The 24,328-nt window shown below is 44.0% G+C and overlaps 1 protein-coding gene across 1 annotated transcript in view; it reads left to right on the forward strand.

Annotated features, from left to right (window-relative positions):
- The first annotated feature begins 8,507 nt into the window (after nt 1-8,507).
- The window catches only part of IGF2BP3 (insulin like growth factor 2 mRNA binding protein 3), a 643,796-nt gene continuing 627,975 nt past the window's right edge, over nt 8,508-24,328 (forward strand). Inside the window, exon 1 of the mRNA XM_085631537.1 lies at nt 8,508-8,987. Within this exon, the coding sequence (XP_085487663.1) occupies nt 8,813-8,987 (175 nt within the window). The 5' untranslated portion in view covers nt 8,508-8,812. The remainder of the gene's footprint in view (nt 8,988-24,328) is intronic.

Genomic DNA, 24,328 nt, shown 5'->3' on the forward strand with positions numbered 1-24,328 from the left:
GCCCAACCTCCCCTACAAGATTGGGCCTCTGGTTAAGTATTGGCCTGGGGAGGGGGGCCATGTACCCCCTCCCTAAAATAATGTGGCGGGCCCTGGGGTATGAGATCCCCAGAACCGTAATCGGCCCATTGAGGGGTTGCTGCACTGCCACCTACCCAGGCTGACTGACTTTGGGGGATGGCCACAGGGCATGGTGGCAGGCCAGGCCTTGCAACCAACCCCTTGGACGTATGCAGCATGGGACTGGCTGCATGAGGGAGGGTTGGATGCAGGGCCTGGCCACAGGTCAGTCCCTGCATTCAACTTCCTACAGTGCGCGGCCAAAGGCTGCTCGCGGTGTGGGTTGCCTGCATGTGGAGGTTGGCCGCAGTCGAGGCCCTGTGGTCAAAACCCTACAGAGTTAAAAAAAAAAAACACAGGACTTCACTGGAAAAAAAACAAAGGTTACAGGCACTTTATAGTTAGGAAATAGAGTTTAAAAAACCTTAGATATTCACTAAAAAAACACAAATGGTACAGGGACGTTATTGTAAGGTTCAGAATAACACACGCAAAACCAATGAAATTCAGCTGTTATAGTTAAGTCCTACGGTAACTATAAATCACGCTCTCGTCAAGCACTTCCAATTACCCCCAAATATTACATCACTCATAACATCTTCTGACATCATTGATAATATCAGTGCAAAATTTGCTGTAAAATTATTGATGAGAAGACTGTGCATGGCTGGGGCGCCAATTACCATAGGGAACGAGTTATAGTTACTTGAGATAACTAACTAACTATAACAGCTGAATTTCTATGGGTTTGTGAGTAAATTCTGAACCTAACTATAAAGGCCCTGTGACCTTTGCTTTTTTTTTTCTTTCTTTTTTAGTACATTTCCAAATTTTATTTCCTAACATTAGCATACTTGTATATATATATATAAAAAAAAATATATATATATATATATACACACCTGGAGTTCCTTCGCGTTCCATATAAGATTCTTGTTACAGCGAAAGTCACGGCACCACAGCATGGGCAATGATTTTAAGGATGATTTATTTTACACACCTTAGTACAAACGAACAAAACAGGACGGTCTTGCGCGTTTCGGCTTCCACTAGCCTTCTACTGGACCATAGAGTCCTTCGCGTCTAGACTGTATTTCTAAAGTCCCTATATATCCCCACAAACATAATACACTACACGCTATTTAATGGAAGTGTTTTTCCTCTACTCTGCCTGCTCTGTTTTCTTCTGCTATGGTCACCCATAAATATTTTTTCACTTTTTCTTGATCAATGTTTGATCTTTATTATTAGAACGGTTTTGTTGCTTGCTTACATCTAGGCTACCTTGTTTAGTGACAAGGCATTGTGCAGCTTTTAGCCCATGATGGCCTGCTGAGTCTACTGACCAGGTGCAGGTGCCCAGATGTGCTGCCTTTTTCTTCAAAGACAACTGCAGTAAGAAGCAATCGCAGAGTGCAATTAGAGAGCAGGTGGGGTGTGGGTAGGAGTGTTCTTTTATTTGCACCTTGTCTTTTTCCCAGCCCAAATACAGATCAGAGGTGCTTTAGGACACAGAGAAGGATCGTTATGTTGTGAATCTCAAGTATCTGGTATGCTGCCAGCCTCTCATGGCTCCATAAATCTTTGGTTAGACCCACCATGGCCCCCCTAGAGCATATTATTGATCTCCAGGCTCAGGAGGCTATGAACTTGTACCAAGTAGGCAGGCGACGCAGACAGTCAGGGACTATGCTTGACAACAGTCCTTCAGAGCTTGGATCCTTATACGAGTACTTTTCTGGTCACCTTTGCAAGGTCAGAACAATGTGTGCAGCTTTGTATCAGTAATGTTCATAAAACTGTCCTAATCAACTTGTACTGTCACCCATTACTGCCAAACACTGTCAACCCTGTGCCATAAGCAAGAGACACAGAAATCAATTCCAGAAGGGAACATGTACTCATACATAAGTTTGCTTGTTGAGTGTGCGACTAGTCTCTTATCTGATCACATCTGAATCTAGTGCTTGGATGCACTGCTGCGTCACTGGGTATGGCTTGGTCTCCCTTTCCGAGATCCTTGTAGACCATGCTGAACCACCGCTTGTCATAGGAAGAAAAGTAGTATCTTCAACTACTGTCCAAGAAATCCCCCAGGGCCCTTATAAATCTGATGGCTTTGCGGCAAACTGGAGAGATTCCTTTATACAAACGGAACAAAAGCAATGGGTGAACAATCCAAGGATCAATCAATCAGGGAATTGTGAAGCACGCTACTCACCCATAAGGGTCTCAAGGCGCGGGGGTGCAGCTCCAGTCAGTCAAAGAGCCAGGTCTTGAGGGTCTACCTGAAGATGTGCAGAGTAGGGGTGCGTCTGATGTTGATTGGGAGCTCGTTCCAGGTCTTTGCCGCAAGGTAGGAGGCTCTTCCACCCGTTCTGGCTCTGCGGATGCATAGGGTTTCGGCGAGAGCGAGGTTGGCGGAAGTGGGGTTTCTCTTGGGTACGTGGAAAGGGGATTCTTTTGTTGAGATATTGGGGTCCGGTTTTGTGGAGTCATTTGTAGGAGTGGGTGAGTATCTTGAAGGTTACTCTCTTCTCAACGGGGAGCCAGTGGAGATCCCACAGGTGTTGGGTGATGTTTTCGTGTCGGGATGCCGAGGACGAGTCTGGCTGCGGAGTTCTGTATGCTCTGGAGCTTGCGGAGTAGAGATATATGGATCCCGGCATAAATGGCCGTTTCCGTAGTCCAATCTGCTGGTTAGGAGTGCGTGGGTGACGGCCTTTCTTGATTCCGGGGGAATCCATTTGAAGGTCTTGCAAAGGATGCGGAGGGTGTTGAAGCAGGTGGAGGGGACAGCGTTTATATGTCGGGTTATGGTGAGAGAGGAGTCAAGTATGATGCTGAGGTTCCGGGCATGGTTGGTGGGTGGTTGCCGAGGGCAGTGGGCCACAAGGTGCTGTCCAATGCAGAGGGGGAGGGTCCGAGGACGAGGACTTCTGTCTTTTCCCGAGTTAAGCATCAGGCAGCTGCTGCTCATCCAGGATACAACGTCCTTCATTCCTTCCTGGAAGCTGAGTCTGGTAGTGAGCGGGCCCTTAGTGAGGGAGATGATGAGCTAGGTGTCTTTGGCGTAGGATACTATGCTGAGTCCATGCTGTCTGACAATGCCGGTGAGGAGAGTCCATGTAGATGTTGAAGAGCGTGGGGCTGAGCGACGATCCCTGGGGTACTCCGCAGTTGATCTCTGTGGGTTCGGAGACGAAGGATGGAAGTCTGACTCTTCGGGTTCTGCCGGCAGGGAAGGAGCGGATCCAGTCGAGGGCGGTTCCCTGAATGCCGGCGTTGTGGAGTCTGGTGGTGAGAGTGCGGTGGGAGACAGTGTCGAAGGCTGCAGAGAGGTCAAGTAGGATCAGGGCTGCGGTGTGGCCTTGGTCGAGGAGGGTGCGGATGTCGTCTGTGGCAGCGAGTATGGCGGTCTCGGTGCTGTGGTTGCTGCAGAATCCTGATTGGGAGGGGTCGAGGATGGAGTTTCCTTTGATGAATTTCGTTAGTTGGATGAGGATAACAGTTGATTTCTTACATTTACATGGAGAGAGCTATGTTAACATCCACAGAAGGTGAGGTCTCTCCTCGAGAATCACAATTTTAAGGAAAGTTGGAGCCACACATTACTGTGTAGGTTCAAACTACTGTATTACATTAGATAAAGTACAAACTACCACTTACTTTAGATGGTGGAAGTATTCGATCAATCAACTGAACAAAGAGTATCTTCCAGCTTCCTTCATACAGACGATGCTTTAAAGGTCACACGTCCTCTTTCTTGGTAATCACTAAAAACTAGAAATGTATAAACCAGCTCCATGCTTCTGAACATTTACACTTCTTCAACGTTAGATATACTAATAGTCTGAAGTACCTTCCATTCCTACTCTACTCCAGTTTCTCTGAAGTCAGCAGTCTCAGGCTTGAATTCTTTGGGGGATCTATCCATGCACAACTTAAGACTGATTCAGCAAATCCAGATAGGAAAGAACAGTAGAAAAAAGGTGTGTAACATTGAAAGTCACACACTAATGTGAAAAACATCCATCAAAACTATCCTATGACCCAACATCTGATACACTCTTCAAAATACAATACATCAGAACACAGTCAGCTTCTAAGAAGTCTGGTTTAGGAATAAGAGGACCATTCTACAAACAAGGATTCTGGGTTCTTTAGTGGATTAATGAATCCGGTTCAAGGACCTCTATTTGACTCATGGGCACAGGCTTGAAACTGCCCAGGTAAAGCTGACCTTTTATATTCAAAGGTTGATAGAATGAGCATCACTGAGTAGTATAGAATCTTGTCACCTGACGGACAACTTTGTTGAAAAAGAGTGGCCCTTTTCGCAGACCAGTATTTTAAAGAGCCGTCTACTGCTTCAGTCTGTTAATCCGGCCTCCAACTGTAAAACCATATAAATTGAGATGGAAGATGGGACATAAGCAGTCTACCTTCAAACGACCCCACATCTCCTGAAGATAATGAAATAATTTGCAAATTACGTGCAGTTGCTGGGGTTGCGAAATCATCAAGAATTCCAGTGCCCTACATTTGATCACCACATAAAGATATTCTTGCTTGAGAGAAATACTGTCATCCAAACAGTAATTCTATAGATCTTTTGTCAACTCTAGCAACCGTTGGGAGTGTATACCCCTTAACACTTTTATATATTGTACAGCTGAGATGTTATCAATGTGAAACAGAATTTAACACTTTGAGTTCTCTTTTTTTCTTAAGCAATTTATAGGAGTCGGTTTCTCCTTAGGGCCACTTCCTTTATGCCTGGAATGAACCTCACCTGGCTTCACAGCCTTTGAGGTGGCAAATGATTGCCCAAAATTGTCTGAAGAAAATACCTCCGTCATTCGAGATCTGAATATTCTGAAACCATCAAACTGAGCTTTTGTTTCAGTGTCTTGTTCAGAATCAATTAATCAACTACATCTGCACAAATTATAAACGTTACATATTGTAGTTACTCTGTAATGCACGTGTCCTAGTAAGATTGCTAGAAAAAAAGCTTTCACAAGCAGTATAATCACTGATAACTCTCCAAAGGAAAGGCACCCTTTGTTAACAACATTTCCATTTATTTGTTACTTTTCAACTTCTTCTGGACAACTAAAATACACATCCTTCAGTGTTCACAGGAAAAACGACACACAATCACGTTTGCTGGAATCAAACAACACTTCTCATTTATACTAAAGCCCAAGCTGTGTGGACGATCGACAGTCATTTGACTCAGTGACATTTCATTTTCATTTTTCCTCCCAAATGATCCATAGTTCATCCAGATCAATCAACAACAATACACCCCTCACTTTCCAAAAGGCAAGTGTGTGTTTTTTTTAAAGATTTTGTAAAAATCCATGGTATTGGTGAGGGATTAAATAGGGAAGAGTTAACTGCTATTTCTTTTCAAGCAAATAATCATTAAATTAGGTTTCCAGACAGTAACTAAAAATCTGTGTTTACGAGATCTCTTCTTAACTGCCCAATTTCCTATTTGAATGACCTCGAGAAGGCAGATCTTTCAATTTTGAATTGCAAGTGTAAAATCCTGGCATTCAGACTACTCAATGAAATAACTGGATATACGTATGTGTATTTGTTCTAAACAAAAATAATTACTGGCAAAATCATGGGAATAAATTTGCCACTTTAGTATTCCTTCTTTCATTTCCTCTATTTCCAATCCCAGTAATTCTTCTAAGGCTGAAAAATTTGCTTAGGGACTGAAACTCGATTTAAAAACGTCAATTACAATCCTTGAACGTTTTGTATAACCAAGTGTTCCAACGTTATCTTTTGCCATTTGTAAACAATTGTGTATTTCCTTTTACTTTTAACTATACAGAACATCAAAAATGGAGTACTCAAGAGCAATCTATCCAAGTGATGAGTTAACGTATTCCTTTCTTTTTTCATTTTAGCTCTTCCTCTTCTTTCTATGCCAGGGAATCCGCCTGAAACAGCCAATAAATTAGGCAATTATTCTCTCCCTTTTTTGTGAAATCTTTCTTTATTGGTAGTTTGCAAAAGGAAACAAAGGAAAAACGCAAGGAAAGAGATATGCAATTAACAGCATGATCACATTATCGGACTCCTCAGCATTATACAAAATAGGACATAACATCTCAAATCCTCTGCTAGGCAGAGGATCCGGCTTCTCTTCCTTTTTGATGGTTTTACAGATGTTGTTTAAAGCAGAAGGAAAATTGTAATTACTTATTCCAGTTCAACTGAAAACACTAGTACCAAAAGCATGTGCCAGTATAACTTGCATTTTCCTCAAAAAGGTTAGAGAAATGGCATGTCTTGCGCAGATTCCATTAGTGGTTAAAACAATTTTTCCAGTGTCATGCTGACAATCTATGGGCTGATTGTTAAGAATTCCTTTCTTGGTGTTCAGCAACTAATGCAGACGCATATTTCCCCCAAAAAATAAAAGATCAATTGATCCATCCTCTTATCATTTCAACAGCAATGTGCACTTCTTTTTGAGACAGTGTGTGTGTAGTAATAGCTAGAATTCTAGCCAGATGACCTAAAATGTTAAGTACTTGTCCCTCGCAGTATTTTTATAACCGCTCCTGCCACTTTCTTATTTCAACCCTTCATTTGGTCAAACAAGAACACAATGCCCATTTTAGGTAGGGCTCATGTCTACCCAGTATCAGAACAGGAGCAGCTTTCACAATATATTTCTAGTATCACCATCACACAGAAGGCTTAAAAATAACAATATAGTTTGCCAAGCAGAGCATCAACCACCAACGTTTAGATTGGTCTTGAAAAAGCTCATCAAAATCAAACACGTCCTTGTGGATCCCTCATAGATTAAAATGCGAATTTAAGATTATCCTTCCCACGTCATTTTCATTAGTGGGCACATTACCATCTGGCTGATTATAATCATAAATGGTAATGAAATGGGACATCATAAGTAGAAGGTGGATGAGAAAACACCTTTTTTGTTTATTTCAGATTACTCTTTCTATGGAGTTCAAAGTTTTTTTGCACCACTTTGGGTTCTATTTCTTGTATAATGGGAGTCCTAAGATTTACAAAAATGACATTAGTTTTAGCCCTTGACTGTAGATTAGCTTGATATGTTCGGTTTTCTTACAACCTGTTGCCTCTAGAGCAAGAGCTCACATCATACTCATATTGCACGAGTTGCTAATTGATTAATTATTCTGAACTATATTAAATAGTATAGTATCGCAGTGAAGACATAAACCTGCTTTATATCTGTATTGGTAGGATTACCTTCATATGGAGACATCAACTTTAACAGAAATGTCAAATATTTTAGTAAGGAATGGTGCTCCCAGACAAATTTGCCTCATCAACAAAATCTCAAGATTTATAGACCTCTTCACAACTTATATACGAATGGCCATAAATCAAATAAACTTAAACATTTGTAAAAAAAAAAACTATAGAAAAATGATCAGAGAAAATCCGTTTATTATGTTTCGTGCTCGACTCAGAACAAAAGTAGCCTCCTCTCAGCAATTTCTCCAAAACAATACCGTCCTTTATTAACCCAGAGCTAGAACTCATTTAACAATCCGAGATAAAGCCCAAACTATAACTTATCGGCTATAAACAACCGGACAACGGGTATGAGAAATAGTGTGTTGTTTATAAAACTGTGTTTATAAAAATGGAAAACAAAAGTTAGAATTGCGCAGAGCGCCCTGACGTCTGTAAATGCGCTTCTCGCGTAAAAAGTACAGCTATATAAATAAATAAACCCAGGCCCCTATTACCAACCCCATTTGATAGGCAGTTCTGTCCCTTCCCTGCCAAAGTCCACACTACTTTAGTGTCACTTCTAATTAAAAGCATAGACGGGTATCCAATAAATAATTTCTAGGATGATGTTGAGGAAAGTAGTACGTCACGTTAGCCTACTATCTAAATGCTTCAGTTTGTATTTCATTTATCTGCACGCATGAAATTCGCACATATTGCCACGCGGCAGCTTAATAAAACAAAAGTAACTCCTAAGCATCTGCCAAGTGCGAGTTATCCTACCATCCGCCTCATAAATTGTTTAAATACGTGTAGTTCATTAAGGATTGGATGACCTCCGCGGCATTAACCGCAGCCTGTGACTAACCGGCTGCTCATCTCATGCAGGGTTACTCCAGCGCTGGCTTTCCCCGCCCCCTCAAGCTCCCGCCCTTTCCTCACTTAACCGCCCTCTGCCTCTCTACTGTCCAATCCCCGCCAGCGATCCACCCCCTCCTCTCTCGCCGAAATCTACTATCTAATTGAAGAGCCGCGATTCCTCACGTGAGAAGTTGATTTGTAGTTTGAACACGTGGCTCATTGAAAAAAAAGGGCCGGAATATTAAAGTGTTTTTTTTCTATTGGCTTTATTTGGAGGCGGTGCCAGCGCTAACGTAGTGTGACATTTTCACAGTCGGCCTGCCAGGGATTTGGGAGGTGGGGGAGACAAAAAGTAGTTTTCTCCTCCTCCTTCTCCGGTTTCTTCCCAAGCCCGCCATTCTAGTCGCGGAAAGGGTTTTTTTTATTTACACATCCTGGAATGCAATTGAGGCATTTTATTTTTTTATTTCGCCCACGTTTTCAATTCCACTTAACTATTCGACCTGCTCTTTTTTCAAATCCTGTATTTGCGTGACGGCGTTGATTTTGGTTTTGTGTTTTTTTGCTTCTCGAGTGAAACCCAGTTGGTTGTGTAACGCGTTTGGCGGCCGTTTCCCCACAGAAAAAGATGAACAAGCTGTACATCGGGAACCTAAGCGAGGCGGTGAGCGCCCAGGACCTGGAGAGCCTCTTTAAGGAGTCCAAAATCCCGTTCACCGGGCAGTTTCTGCTTAAGTCGGGCTACGCCTTCGTCGACTGCCCCGACGAGACCTGGGCGATGAAGGCCATCGACATACTCTCAGGTGAGTGCCGCGGGGGCCCTGCGAGGCAGGGGATGTTGGGGGCGTAAGGCAACTGGTCGGTCGGGGCAGGTTTCCGGGGGTCATGGCTGAGGGTCCGTGGGTGTGTACGTAGCCCTCTGCCGTGACTAGGGAGCCTCGCTGGCTGGTCTCGGGTCACGGCTAGAACAGTGGGAGGGAAGTAGGTTTCGCAGGCCCTAGTTGGAGGTATTGACGCATTGGGTGGGCGAAGGCAATAGCGTGGGGTTCCTTTCTTGCACAAGTACATACCGGGGTGGGGGGGTCACCTTCTACTCCCCTCACCCCACCTTTCCAACTTAACTGCAACGCCTCCGCTCAGTGAGAGGCTCGCATCTCTAGAGCACTCCTCCCCTGATAGCGGACCTTTGCCCCATGGCGGCGTTTATACCACCCACCCTCTTCAGCCGGAGTCCTCATGCGGCTCCGTACTTCTGTTCCCGGCCAGTGGTTCTTCTATGCACCCCTCCCAAAACGTTCAGTTACTTATTAGCACGGGGACCAAGTGCTTTCACTAAGGATAGAAAAAGCGTGGGTAGGCAGCACCTTAGGAAGGGAGGGCGCTTGTTTCATTTTGTATTCACCCTTCTCCACTGTATGAATGAGTGGAGCATACACTAGAGCGTGTTGCCACTTCCTCTACGCCCAGCGGGGGGCGGACTACAAAACTAGCGCAGCGGCTGCCTGCCCCACACGGATGCAAGCACTGCGCCCTTTCGATGCACAGTTCACCCTCCCAGCATCCCGTCAGCGCCAGGCTAACGGGAATCTATTCATTTAATTTGTATTAATGCTCCTCTCCCAATAATCTGTTCCACTGAGCTCATGTCTGCGCGTTAGAGATTTAAACAGCGCGCGAAAGTGCAACATCGGTTTAAGTGCCTCCGTAAACTTACAAAGATAACTGCCAGAAACGTCTAGCGTGTTTACACCATAAACTCCTGTGTGATTAGTTCCTATTATTGCTTATAATGTGTGCTTTGTAATTATGTGCTCGATTTAGGAATGTGATGCAATTTTTTTTGTTTTGTTGCTAAACTTGTATTATGAAGGGTAGCATAGGCTTGTTCTGATGACTAAATGAATCTCTCAAGTTCTTCAGATGTCATCCAGGCACGCCAGCTGTTGACTTATTCAAAGTTTTATCAAATTTCGCATTTTGCCCGTCCGTGAGACGCAGAGATTTTTACACCACACTACTGGGGGCTGAGTTGCCACCACTCATTGCCAAACTCGATGGATCCCTACCACTACAGTCTACTCCTGTCCACAGAAAAGCGATGCAATCCTCAACCAAGATGGAAGCTGAATTTACTATACTGAGGCTCGTACCGTACGCATGCTGACCCTCCCCCCATGACACCATGTATGGTCATGAGGGATAGCTACACCAATAAGCATACATTTCTTTACAGTTAAATGCTTAGCGATGGCTGAGAGGCGACACTTAACTACAGAACACACTTCTAATAACAAAACTTGCATTCTATGTTCTCTGTCTACAGTGTATTGGTTAATCCGAAGAGTAAGAATCGTAATCCTTATTTGAAAAATAAATGTGTCCCAGTAATTTAAAATAACCAATGGTAATGCCAGCTTGCAAAGGTCGAGTAGTTTGACGTTAAAACCAGTGGGTTTACATTATTTTTGCATTATGTTAAATTCGAACCGAATATTTGACACATGATGCACCTTACACTTATTTTGTTTCAAGTTTCTATTTTCAGAACGCTTTATATCAACTTAGGTTAGGTCAGTATTCTTTTTCGCAACATAAAGTGCCCTAATTCAGTATTCGTCAGTTACTAACCTGATGTGTTGAATGGAGTGCAACTATTAAACTTCTGGGAAAATGTGCCTCGCCCCATTTAAAAATGTCTCAATGGTGCTAATCTTTTTGCTTTAGTTTCGCTAAGTAACTCCTATGCATAGTTTTTGTGTGAAGGGTTGGAGTTAATTATTTAGGCTGATGCTTAACCTGCATCCATTATTTATGTAAAATATGGAACTCTGCTTCGAAGCATGGGAAAATTCTTTTATTTTATCGATAGGAAATTGTGGGGATTGTTGAGTTTACTAGCAAGGGAAGTTGGTCTAGTCAGTACCGAATCTCCTTGTCTTGATTTTCTTCATTCAATGCCACTTCTATTTTGAAAACTGTAGTATACTTCCTGGTTGCAAATTTGTTTAAAACAAACATAAAAAATCTGCTGCATAACTCGATATACAAATACATTCGACTACTCAAACAATTAATACAATCATTGCACATGTGAAGACCAACGTTAAAAAAATCTTCACCACATTAGTTAAAATTCAGTCTTCTTAAAGAAGCGGTCACCTGATATCTAATTACAAGGTTATTCAATAGCCTCTAAGATGAAAAATTGAAATGTAGTTGAATTAATAGGCACCCCAATAATCTAAAAATTCCCAACGCACACCCTTTTAATTGTAGGGCTACCTTATACCAGATTAGGTGACTAACCGGCTACTGTTTTATGATATACTGAAGAACTAATTTCTATTAGTGCAGGTTATAATCCTTAGATTTAACACCATTCAGAACAATAGATGAAAGTTCATGTAAAGTGGTACAATTAAAATGAATTAATTTTTTCTAACGAGTGTTTCCATATATTAATGTATATCATTAGATTAATCATTGTTCAGAGTCTATTATACTTGGGCTAGTGAACTTAAAGTAATAGTTGAGAAAACCCTGAATTGGTGAGCACCAGCTTCATTTGTGTGAAGACACGTGTAGGCTGATTATAAAAGCACTCTATGCTGGAGCTAGACGTAGTGACCATTTAGAAAGACCTGGCGTAACCAATACAATCCAGATTGCCACCTCTTGTCTCGTTTGTCCAGGTGCTTGGTTGCCAGATCCCATGCTTTTGACTGAGCTGCAGATTAGTTGGCTATTGATGGCAGGCAGACGCAACAGAAGTGCAAAATCAATTGTGCATGTGCCCAAGCTTAGAAAGCACAAACGAAGAAGCTTTCTGCACAGATTGATGAGATGGGCAAATGATGTGCTTTAGTGAGTCGAGACGAAAACCGCATCCTCTGTAGCACTAGCAGTACTTGGGCTTTAGACAATGAAGGCCATATTTCAGTGATGTTGCGTAACCTAAATAAACTTTTAGCCTCATGAACTTAGTTGTAATTGAGTGTTTCAAATTTAATGCCCATATAAAGTTGAGCAGACGAAGAGGTGAAGGTGGATGAGAGCAATGGAACCACGTGTCTGGTTTATGAAGTACCTATTTTTTTATATTTTTTTTTTTGGTACAAGCTCACTGCAGCTTTTCTAGCTATACCATTGAAACCACTGTATTGTGGATTGCTTGGCTATTCCTCCATTAAGGCCGAATCATTTAAAATTATCTATTCTATTCAAAACATATAGCTGTAAATACTCGCTTAGTTCACTCCAAATTAGGTATATTAAGGTTCCATCCTCTGAGTTCTTCGCTCTAAAGCAGTATTCTACCAGAGTACAGAGGTCGAATTCCAATCTTAGTTGGCAATTGGGAGAGCTCTGGGAAGCCCAAAAAACAGCATGAATGGTGGCAGAATTTTTTTTGATTACAATATTCAACTTGACCCCATAGATTATTGAACAGTAGTTAAATACAGAGATCAGTGTGGCTCGAAACATATCTAAAATCGAATAGCCAGTTAGACTGCAGGGCATAATATAATTTCCGCAGGTTAATTGGGTTCTGAATGTATTCTTATAATCTATTACACATGTATATACTGATATAGTACTGTTACCTTTTGTAACAAATTCTCTGTTTAGAAATGTGGTTTTCTGATGGGTTAACTAGGCTTCTATTTAGGTATGAATGTCATATTTTCTAAGATAGCTGTCACTCAGTCTTCTATCCCCCCCGCCCATATCTCCCTTCGCAATTTCTACAGCACATAGTTGAGCTCATATGTATTTTGTTTACTTTCATTGTCGCTTAAGCTGCTGTCTGTTCAGCTCAAACTGTAATTCTAGCTCAGTGATACTCAGTGTGGTCCTCCTGACCTTAACATGTGGCTCCCGATTGAACATTAGCACTAGGCTGCAGTTTAGTTTACAATGCACTAGTATTCAAAATAAAGAAAACAGCAAGCATTTATTTAGTCGAACTGAAGTGGGGGGAAAAAAAGCACAGGTGTCCTGCACCACTTAACCTTAGGAACACCTTCATTTTTAAAAACCTCTTGCAACAAAGCCTAATCAGTCCCTTCAAAATAAAAAAATAAAACAGTATTTCATTAACATGCAGAAGCGTTTCAACTTATTACATCAGATTATACAAGTTACAGTGGTTTTTTTTTCTCCTCTTCTTCTTTCTACAAATGACAGTTTACAAACATGAATTTAGAAACATTCAAGCCTCCGGTCACCCTGACAACAATGCCAATAATGAACTAAGAGGCAAGTCAGTCATGTGCACCTCCTGTCTGTCCTGGATTGTTATTTTACACGGCCAACATTATAGTTTATTAAATCAAGCACACAAAGGTTTTGTTTGACACACATCCTGAAGTCATGTATTTCGAAGTCTTCTATGTGAAAATGAAGAAATGGGGTGGCTAAGTAAAATAACAGTTGCCTAGGATCACACAATTTGGTCAAGTGGGAAAGCCGGGATTGATCCCAGGTGCAGTTCAACCCCTAGATGTACATGCGTCACTTCCTCAAGTCTCTCCTTACACCTACCATGCCCCGACCACCTCCCTGCCGGTATCAATGCAGCCTTGGGTCAAACCACAGACTGAACTTCTTGGCGCCTGGGAAAATGTTTCAGTGCTTCTGCTCTAGCATCTTCTGCTGATTAATAGTTCCCTATTAATTCATATCGCACTGTTGTTCATGTATCTAATTTTATTCTACTGTCTCCGCATGATATTAGAATAGAGGGGTCTGAATAATTATTCATGTAGTGGGATATAGTGAGACTTTCCTGTTCTGTAAGGGATGCTGTTCGCTATTCTACTGATTTTTGCAGCCAATTTGGGAGTTAGAATTTCTTCTGCTTTTTTGTGGTCATTTCAATGGAAATGTGCTGTCTCTAAATGACAATGTGCGATTGCATCATGCTTTAGTATATTCGTGACGGTGTGCACCAACATTCACTGCTGTCTACATACCACACCCTTCAGAGCTATTATTTGCAGTGACACAATGCTGCACAATTGTTTTTGTGACTTAAACACTGATGTAATCAGTCAGTCAAAGCAAGCTTTATTTCGACTGTACAGGCCATAAACACATGAAAAAAGACAATACATTTTAGCAAAACAAAGCAATACAATATATCATCATAAAAGCTATGTACGTTATTTCTGTGTTTTAGAATTAAAACACTTAAAATTGTGCAAGTTCTTAGTGCATTCTTGAATTGACTCCCTCATAGATGTCATCACTATTGGCTCCAATAAACTCTTATAACTGAGCTTTTCTTTTCTACTCTCCCCAAACTGACATCCCTAAAGCTAGTGTTTAACTGCATCTCACCCACCATTTGCTCTGTAAAGGGGGGCGAGCCAACAAATTAAGAGGAAAGGACAAGGCAAGGGTTGGCTCTTTCTCTGAGAGGACATGCAGAACATTAAGAATATTTGGTATGTACATTATAGACCAAAGATCATGTTATAATATGATAGTGTCTTCAAAAAAGATATTTCTTTAACCCACAGAAGTTAATCTTAGCACATCAGATTACATCACTGGTTTAAGAGCATTTATTAAAAGTGAGTTTTAAATATGAACTGAAAAACATTCCTGCACCTGCCTTAATGACCATGCTATTAGTGAACGAAGAGGCAAGTCGGGTTATGGATACCCTCTATGTGGGCTATATTATTATTATACATGGAGAAAATATTTGGTCTATTAAGTCAAAAGCTTTTTTGAACAGCCGACCCACTGAACTCATTTATTTGAAGCTGCTTTCATATGTTAGAATGAAGAAAAAGGAGGCTCGGTAAAATAAAATGTGTGCCTAAGAGCACTCAATTTGACACCAGTTTATGGGTCGAGCATTACAATTAGGTCAAGTAGTTTATTCAGGTCACTAGACCTGCAGGTTTAGTAAAACATTTTTCTGACTCTTTTGAGGCTTAACCTACAACCCAGTTATTGAGTGGGCCCATTTACTAAATTGTTTGTTTCCTGCCTTTTTTGATGCGTTGGTAGATGCCTTAACATGTTGTCACATCATGACATTGAAGTTTAATACAGCCTCCAATCCGGTAAATATGGGCATTTCTTATTGAGGCTGTCAGAACTCTGTTCAAAGGGCCACGGGGCAAGCAGAAGCCACTAGACCGTTTCACTCCTGATGTCCTATAACCTGCCCTACTATGGATCCTGAGCATTTGGGCCATGTACCCCTTCAGCACATGACTTTCAGTGGTGTCTTGGGTCCAGCAGTCCAAGGTGTCTCTTGGGGGGTGGAGAGGGAATGAGAAGCACGAGGGAATGAGAAGCAGTCTCTCAACTCCAAAATATGTTCAGCGGCAGTAATAAATGATTGTCCTGTCGTCAACATCATCATAAAACCTTTATTCAGTTGACCAGGTCATCCATAAAAGAACACAAATATTATATATCTTATGTAGATGAGTAATATTTGTAAATTATGTGATTAAAAGTCAAATTTACGATAAAACTGACACCAGTTGCATTAAAACAGTCTGGTCTCGATCGCCTGGAGGTGAAGACGGCTTGTAAAAAGCTAACCACAGCAAATAAAACGTGTTCATTAAAAATAATCTGCAAATTCACAAGGGTTGGCCATGTATGGGTACAATTCAGGGCTTTCAATAGTGGAACTTAACTGCTTTCTGGGCCTGCTAAAATACTTGCAGAACATGACAAAATGTAGGCTGTCCTGTGGAGACCTATTGCTGAAGGGCAACCCGAATCCAGGTTGGGCCCAACCACCATGGTGAAGCCAAGAGGTGGTGTAATTGGTTAGAGCGGAACCTGCCCAGGAAGAACCTATCTCGCTTGTTGGACATCTGGTGTAGGTAGTGATCAATATCCTGTCCAGTCTTTAGGAGCATGTGTCCCTTCACCGAGTATTTCATAAATGTGGCATCTACTCCGATTGCCAGCACCCTCTCAAGGAACCATGCTTTTACCCCTATTAGATCCCGGGGCTAAGATAGATGGGGCTAGAGTATATATCTGCTCTCCGTAAGGTGGAAAAAGCTACCTTTACATAAGCCATCCAGGGAATTCTATGCATGGTGTAAAGGGACAAACCAAGAGAATTAGCCTGTTAAGCTTTAAGGCCTTCTTGGTCCAGACCGTTATCCAGCAAAGCAGAAGCCTAAGGGTGACTCTGTCCGCTCAATAGCTGATTCCAAGTTCCTTATGTACTGAGAAAGCTGGGGTGCGTTGTAGAACTTGAACAAGTTTCCTAAGAAATTGGTTTTCTGCTCCTGAATTTTACCAGTCTTCAAATGCCCCCCGATCTTGCTGGCCTAACACGCATTTAGCTTGATAGATCTTTATCCGAACCTGTGTGGACCAGGAACCCAGGCTACATGCAAAACTAGCTGCAGCACCAGTAGTTTTAACAAGCTCAACTCGCTTTCCCGTGATAGAAGTCTGCCCCTTGTCTTTGCATCAAATAAAACCCCTAAATAAGGAAAGACTGAGACCTTACCTAAGGTATGTTGGCCCACTTTAAAGGTCTTCGAACTTGTAGACAGAGTAGGGCCTACTACCATAACCTGGTGAGTCAGTCAAGTCACCCCATCCTGTGTTCCCCTGGGTGTCTAGTTTTCAAAAATGTATAGGCTTGCTAGGTTTCACTAGGTGCCGGCAGAGCTAGGGTTAAAAAACTACAGCTAGGCACTTTGCAAAACAAGGGTCATTTTTTATTATGAAAATGTGGTGTGTTCACGTTGCGTTTTGAGTAGTTTCCTCTTGTGGGCACTATGCCTACCCACACAAGTGAGGTACCATTTTTATCGGGAGACTTGGGGTAATTCAGATTTGTAAAGCAACTGTTATTACCTATTGACTGTCAATGCATTTCTGCCTTCGAAATGAAAGGCAATATGTAAAAAAAAAAGTCATTTTGAAAAATGACCAATAATTCTCATGCTAGTATGAGTGTTCCCAATTTCGGAAATGTGCAAATATCTACTGTTTCTAAACTATATTTTGTTCCCATTTCAGAAATACATAGGTGTCTTTAATACCAATTGTTCCATGTACACATTTTCCCAGAGTAATTTGTATATACCCGCTACATAATAAACCAGCATTGGCATGGCCAATAGGTCTCGCTTTTGGGACCTTATAAAATAAGTATTTAGTTATGCAGCACAATATCCTTAGTGCAACAACAACTGTTGCATGGCTAAACACTTATAAGGTCCCAAAGGCGAGACCTATTGGCTATGCCAATGCTTGTTTCAGGATGAAAAGGAGTACAATAATAGTATGCGATAAACCACAAACCTTCAGGCCACTAACATCCTGTAATGCCACTCACTCACCCTACCTTTCTAATGCCGTCCAGAAATTTACAAAGCAATCAATGCAGGTGTCAAAATATGTATGTGCGGAGAACTCCACCACCAGTAGAGAGTTCTCCACGCTTGTAAATTCCAGTCGAGAAGTAGGGCACTCCAAGCTGTGCTCACCTTTGTAATGTCCACTAACATGTAGAATTGTCTGTTTTCACAAACCCTTTTCAATTGCATTGCCGCTTTGGAAAGCATTGCATTTTTACCCCAACCAAGCCATTTCTGAAGGAGTTTCTCTAGACTGAGAAATATTTTCTCCTAAAATAAAAAGTGAATTTGCACAGAGTATCTTATTCCCCTGGTTCAGAGCTCTGTACTGTGGAGAACTTCCTGCCATAAGAATAGGATCTCACCGGGAATGTCGCGTGACCTCCCAGAGTACGCCTGGAAACGTGTCTGGTACAGCTTTCCAGGCACACTCCTAGAAACGTTTTTGAATTCCAAAATGTAGAAAAGCGAAGTACGGAGGTCCTTTCCATCCTTTCTTTGTAAATGGGGGCTGTGTGCAAATACAACTTAAACGCTAAAGTGACTTGGCAAATTGGTCCTCTAACAGTTTTCCAGGTGCAGGGGGAGAATCACTACAGGGTCGAATGTTGCCCCTGCCCAGGATTGAGGTGCTATAGGATGTATCAAGACATGCTGCCTAGAGCCAGACATTGTTGAATAAGCATATAATAATGCACGGAGAACCATCACTGCAGGTGTGAAATAGACCCCTGCTTCATGCGTGATCTCAATAGGAGAAATAAAACAGATGCTCAGCGTGGTGCTGCGGCTGCAGTCGGAAGATGACGCAAGACGTCAGGCGGTCACGAAAGTTGGAGCAGACCCCAAGGCACAGGGTGCAGTCACTATCAGAGCAGTGGGTGCTGTGCTCTCCGAGAATGCAAGACAAGCACAAGACTGAGGCACTACAGGGCGATCAGGGACTGAGGCGCAGGGTGCAGTCAATGTAGGAGTAGATGCTGATGCAAAGGATGAAGTACTCTAGGAGAAAGCAAAACATGTAGAGTGTGAGTACAGGGTGAATAACGCAGATGGAGTAGTTTGAGATTAATAGGACCAGAGGGCAAGTCATGGGACGCAGTCACTATAAGAGAAATAAATAGTTTGAGATGACTGAGTCGCTCTAGGCTGAATAGAGGTTGATGCAAAGGATCCAATCACAGTTGAAGGAATGGCCCCGGGGACATGGTGCTGCTACTATAACAGGAAGCAAAAGCAATGTCCAGGAAGAACCCGTGGTCAAAATGCAGTCACTTTCGAAAGCACAGAGACTGATCTGAAGGGTGCTGTCGCAAGAGAAACAGACTAACGGAAAGGGTACTGTCAATAGTGGGTGAACAGAGACCGACAATGCACAGTGTGCAGTCAGTAAAGGAGTAACAACAGATGTCAGCTGCTGTTAACAAAGACGAGAACAGGATGCAGTCTCTGTAAGATGCCAAACACTGCTAATCGTGAAGTGACAATGGGGGAAGGGGGCCAATGACAGGAGGACAGACACCAGTGCACATGGAGGGGGCACTGTAGAGCAGGCAATAGACGAGCGTGGCCCCGGCGAGCCTCGCATACAGGAAGGGGCCGCGAGACTTACTCTGTGGTGGGGGAGGAGCATTAAGGCACGAAAGCAGGCTGGCTGGCGAGTGGTGTGCGATGTGCGCACACCATGACGAGAGAGGAAAGCCATATGGCGCCTCTGCTCGTCATTGTGCGCGTAACCGCACGCCCGTCGCCAGTGGGCCGAAGCGCTTAACAAAAGCGGATTGCATGGTGGCATGATGCACGTGATTGTGCGCGTGCTCGCCATGCAATCAGATTTTGGGAGCACTTTTGGGAGCCTCTTACTATAGTCTCGCATAGCGATTGCTATCGCAATAGCTAGGCGAGACCTAAAAACCATTGCAAGTCCCTGCTCAGTTTTTGGCTCTGGGTTCTTGGTGAACCTACAAGTCCTATATATTTTTTTTCCAACTTTTCCTATATTTAACTGTTTCTATAAAGAAACCTTGAAGGATCTACACAAATGACCCCTTGCTGAATTCAGAATTTTGCCTACTTTTAAAAAATGTATAGCATTCCAGGTTCCATTATTTCTTTCATACCCATTTCTACCATTAACTGGAAGGAGGTTGAAAGCACAAAAAATAGCAAAAATAGGCTATGTCCCAGAAAAATGACAAAACTGTGTAACATTTTTGGTTTTCTGACAAAAGTCTGTCATTTCCTAAAAGCTGGGAAAATTGTGATTTCTGCCCCACAAACCCTTTTTTGATACCATTTGCAGGGGAAAAACCCAGAATCTTTCTTTTGCAGCACTTTTTACCCATTTCCCCCCCCTCCCCCAAATGTAGCTGTATTTCGGCTAATTTCTGGGACCCCCTCCAGGGGAATCCACAAACCCTGGGTACCTTTAGAATCCTCATGATGTTGGAAGAAAAAGACGCAAATTTGGCGTGGATACCTTATGGTCAAAAAGTTACAGGGGCCTGAGCACGAACTACCCCAAATAGCCAAAAAAATGCTTAGCATGGGGGGGGGGGGGAGAATGAAGGCCTAGTAGCGAAGGGGATAAAATCCAACACCTTCCCTACTGTTGCACAGACTGGAGTTGGAATAGTAAATTATACTATTGCAAACTCCAGCGCCGCCTCTTATAGTAAGTAGTTGTAATGGCATGCGTTGTGTAAACGTGCGTTTTAATGTGTCCTATTCCTCACTGGAGGGATAGTGGAGGCTCAATGGTGGCAACTGAAAGAGTAATGGCCAAAGGGGATGGAGGGAGTGGGGCAATAGTTTCCATTCAATAAAATATCTGAAGGTGACTCAAGGAGACATAGTTCAAGGTGGGGGCTGCCGGGTTGCCGATGGAATACTATCCTAAGAACCCGGCGTCTGCAATCTTTGGTGACTATATGGTCGTTAAACCTTCTCAGGTGTATAGAAAGGCCCTCAATGGGAGAGCTTCAAAGCCCTGCACAACGGGGAGCCCAGATGAGAAAAAGGCAGCCAAGACATGTGCCACAATTGAGGGTTTATTTCATTTTACAACCATGCAGTTCCCCTGTCCACGCCCACCCAACTAACTCAATAGATGGTAATGATTGACTCATAAATTCATATGCCTACATTACAATGCCATTGAAACCACCTTGTTTTTTAATTCCTGGAAATATTTGGGGACCGGATTAGGTCGAGAAGGCACAGTGCCTGGGACCACAACATATGTGAGGTCACCTCTGGTGGCAAATTAAACACAATGCCCTTTGCTCACTGGGCTACTTGCTGTGATAAAAGCGACTTGGATATGTGGGGTGGGGGGAGCGGGCGCAGGGGCATCTTTAAAGCCACTCAGGCATCCGATTGTGCACACTACAGAGTTGGATACAGCCTGTGTTGTGCTGGTGCTGGTCACTGGTACAGGGACTGCAGGAGTAACTGGCTCGGAGAAGTGATCTACCCCGGCGGCGAGGCCCTCCCAGCGTTAACATAAGCCAGGATTTCTGAGACTCTGGACTCTTGTTATTTAACCTGAACACAATTGAGTCAAGCTTCGTGTTTAAGGCTGCCCTAAACTCCGAGAGCAAGTTCTTACTTGGGAGCCCCCTCCCCCGAAAGGTAAGGTGGATCAAGATCGATCAGAGCAACCACATTGGCAAAGTGGCTCCTCAAACCCACATCAGCCCTGTCTTCTCCGCTTACAGCTAGGACTAGTGGGGCTGAAGGGGGGGGTTGAGTCCATCCCCGGGACCCCTGGTCCCCACTGAGGGTGAACCTCAACTCCGGAGGCCCCTGTCTCCCCCCCCCCCCCCCCCCCCCCCCTCCAAACCCCAGGGCTGGCCCGAATTGCTTGGGTCACATGGACATGGGCCCTCCGCCCTTCTGGAGACCTGGGGGGGGGGGGGGGTGGGGGGAGTGGATGGCGGGGCGGGGGGGGGGGGGGGGGGTAGTAGAGGCAACAGCAGTGTGGCAGCGGAAAACTACCCTGGGCAATGATAACCTCATTTCTGCTAGCACAATTTCTGTTGATACCACCGACCCTGCACAAGTTAAAAATCTCTCCGTTGGTGGCTCAAGGAGCAGTGTGCAGCACGGGTACCTTAGCTGCAGGGGGTTTTCACTTCCACGTGTTTCCACAGTTTAAAATGCACAGCACTCCTTGTATCAATGACCCCCGAGGCTGATGGGACCCCCAAGTTTAAAGACTAGTGCAAACTGAATGTTCGCCCCAGCCTCTACACAGACACCCGAGTCTTGTGAACCGTACCAAAGAGTCTACCCCGTGCGAGCCCCGTATAAAGTCACGGTAAGGCACAGTCAAATGCTTTGTTCATACCTTCCAAACCAGGACCGCGCATGTTTGCAGCCTCTTGCTGAGCTCTCAGACCTGTCAGGAATCGAGCAGGCTCTTGGCTTACCTCAGAAACCCTAGGGAAGTTTGACGGTGCCAACTAGTTAGTCCAGCGAAATTTAGTAACAAGCGGCATTCCAGTACTCCAGTGCCGAACCTGAAAGAATGGCCAAAGTGGGTGGCCTTGCTCCACCTTTTCCTGGCGCTGACAGGCCCGCCATTTGCCTGGGTGCAGCCCATGCAACGTGAAGCGGGGTTGCGCTTTATAGTGCCAACAGTGCCCAGGTGCTGCTGACTGCAGGGGCCGCCTCCTGGCCAAAAGGATGCTGGGATGCGTGGTCTGTCACCACTGCTACCAATTGTCCAGTCAAATTATTGTTTTTAGGCAGAAAACACAAAATATGGCATTCACAAAAAATACACAGTCACCTGAGTTCGGGGCTCTAGTATATTAAACAGGCAGGTTCCTGAGTCCCGCTCAGTAGTGGTTATTCTGTATTCACTAGTTGTCTCAGGAGACCCACTTTGACTCCAATTAAAGTCGTGTTCCAGCTCCGAAGTGCCATATGGCAGAAGCTGTATGGCCCGTAAATCAGTCTTACCCAAAGGACTGGAGTCTGAGTACACCCTCTTCGAGTGTAGTGAAGCTACTGTGGCTGTCTCCGGTGAGTTCTTCACATGTAACCCTGGAGGGGCAGCAGTTGGGGTGTCTGAGTTCCTCACACGAGGTCCTGGGGAGGCAGAGATGGGGTGTCCTCTGCTCCTCTAATGCTTGGTAAATCTCTTGGGATCCTCCTCACACGATGGGGTGTGGGGTTTCCAGTGCTCCTGGTCCTCAGTGGGGATGGGGCCTACTTAAGTAACAGTGGCCCACTTCACACCACAACAGTCTCGATCAGACCAAGTTCCTGGCCTTGTCCCAGTGACCCCCTGTGGTATATGAGGTCACCTACTCCACTCTGGCCACAGACCGATGGGTACAGCAGTAATCTTCATGGCGGACCCACTTGCCCCTTGGTTACCGATTTTCAAACCTGCATATGGGCATTGACCTGAATTGTGCTGCAATATTCACGGCTTACTTCAAGGCAGCCTCCCTTGGGCATACATGGGTTGCCAACCTGATTGGTGCATAGCAACCTCCCCACATGTTGCTATGAGGATCTAAGATCCAGGATCAACCCTATGTCCTGCACTCTCTCCAATACTCTTGTCTTCCTCACAGGGCACACTGGTCTTGCTAGGCATGCAGTGGTGCTCCCAGGGCAGATGTCCCCACACAGCTGGGAGATTGGCAGGCCCTCAATTCTGGTCCAAGGCAGAAGTCTTGAATACCTTTTTTTTCCTCGCACAGCCTCCTGGCTGCTTGATAGTTGCTGTTTGGAGGGCATGTGGAATGTGATTTAGAGACGGAGTCTTTTGAAGTCCATTTGAGTCTGCTTCCATTTGAAGTACCCTCTCCTCAGCCCTGCCCTGTCCAGAAAGCAGTCTGTCACAGCAGGAGCGACTCCAAATTCTGATGGCTTCACAACACAGGCCATGGGAGTGACTAGAGGTCGCACCTTGATGTCAGCCATGATGTGTATCAAAAGGTCACCCTTGGGCCTCAGCCCTACTCTTTCACAATCTCTCATCAGCCTCATCTCCTTCCTGAGAGATCCACAGGTTCATTCCCAGTGATTTCTCTCGCAATCAAGGAGCACGCCTTGAAGTATACCAAAGAGCATCGCTCTCCTCCCTTCAGTGTGTCCCACATATCTCACAGGAATGCAGCAATCTTCAATTCTGCCTGGGGTTCCCCTACCTCCTCATGTTCCTCCTTAGCCCTGAGTTTCCCAGAATTGTTCATGTATTGTACCATTCATAGGCACACAAACACACAGTGTGAGCAAGGGAACAAGTTTCCCGAAACGCGTAGAGTTGTTTCTTGCCTGAATAAAAACTCTGCCTCAAAAGCATTTGGGTGCCGTGAAGCATGGTTTCTTCTGATGGAGTAATGCAATGTATTGCTGGAATATTGGGGTTTCGCTAACCCGTCACGGTCCGCCATCAACAAGCGGCTCGAGCTGAAGCAATTTTTTTTTTTTTTTTTTTTTTTTTGTTGTTGGATATATATATCACACGCGCTACACACCAAACCAATGTAGGCAGTGGTTCAGTTGAGCGCACAGCAGCAGCTGAACTTTAAATAAGTGAGCCTGTAGGCCTCACTCCAGTGACACAGGTAAAAGGCCTGTTCACTCCTACCGATTTCTACACAGTAGGCAGCCACCACTGCGCTTGTGCTGCTTAACTCCTGTCAAAGGCAGTAGTCTTTCACCACTGAGGGTAGCTCTTTGGGCACCCCTCTCAGTCGAAAAAGACTGAAATCTGAGACGGGCCTATATCATGGTGCACATGCATGATCCGTGTTCGC

This window comes from Triturus cristatus, chromosome 10, assembly GCF_964204655.1.
Source record: "Triturus cristatus chromosome 10, aTriCri1.1, whole genome shotgun sequence".
NCBI lineage: Eukaryota > Metazoa > Chordata > Amphibia > Caudata > Salamandridae > Triturus > Triturus cristatus.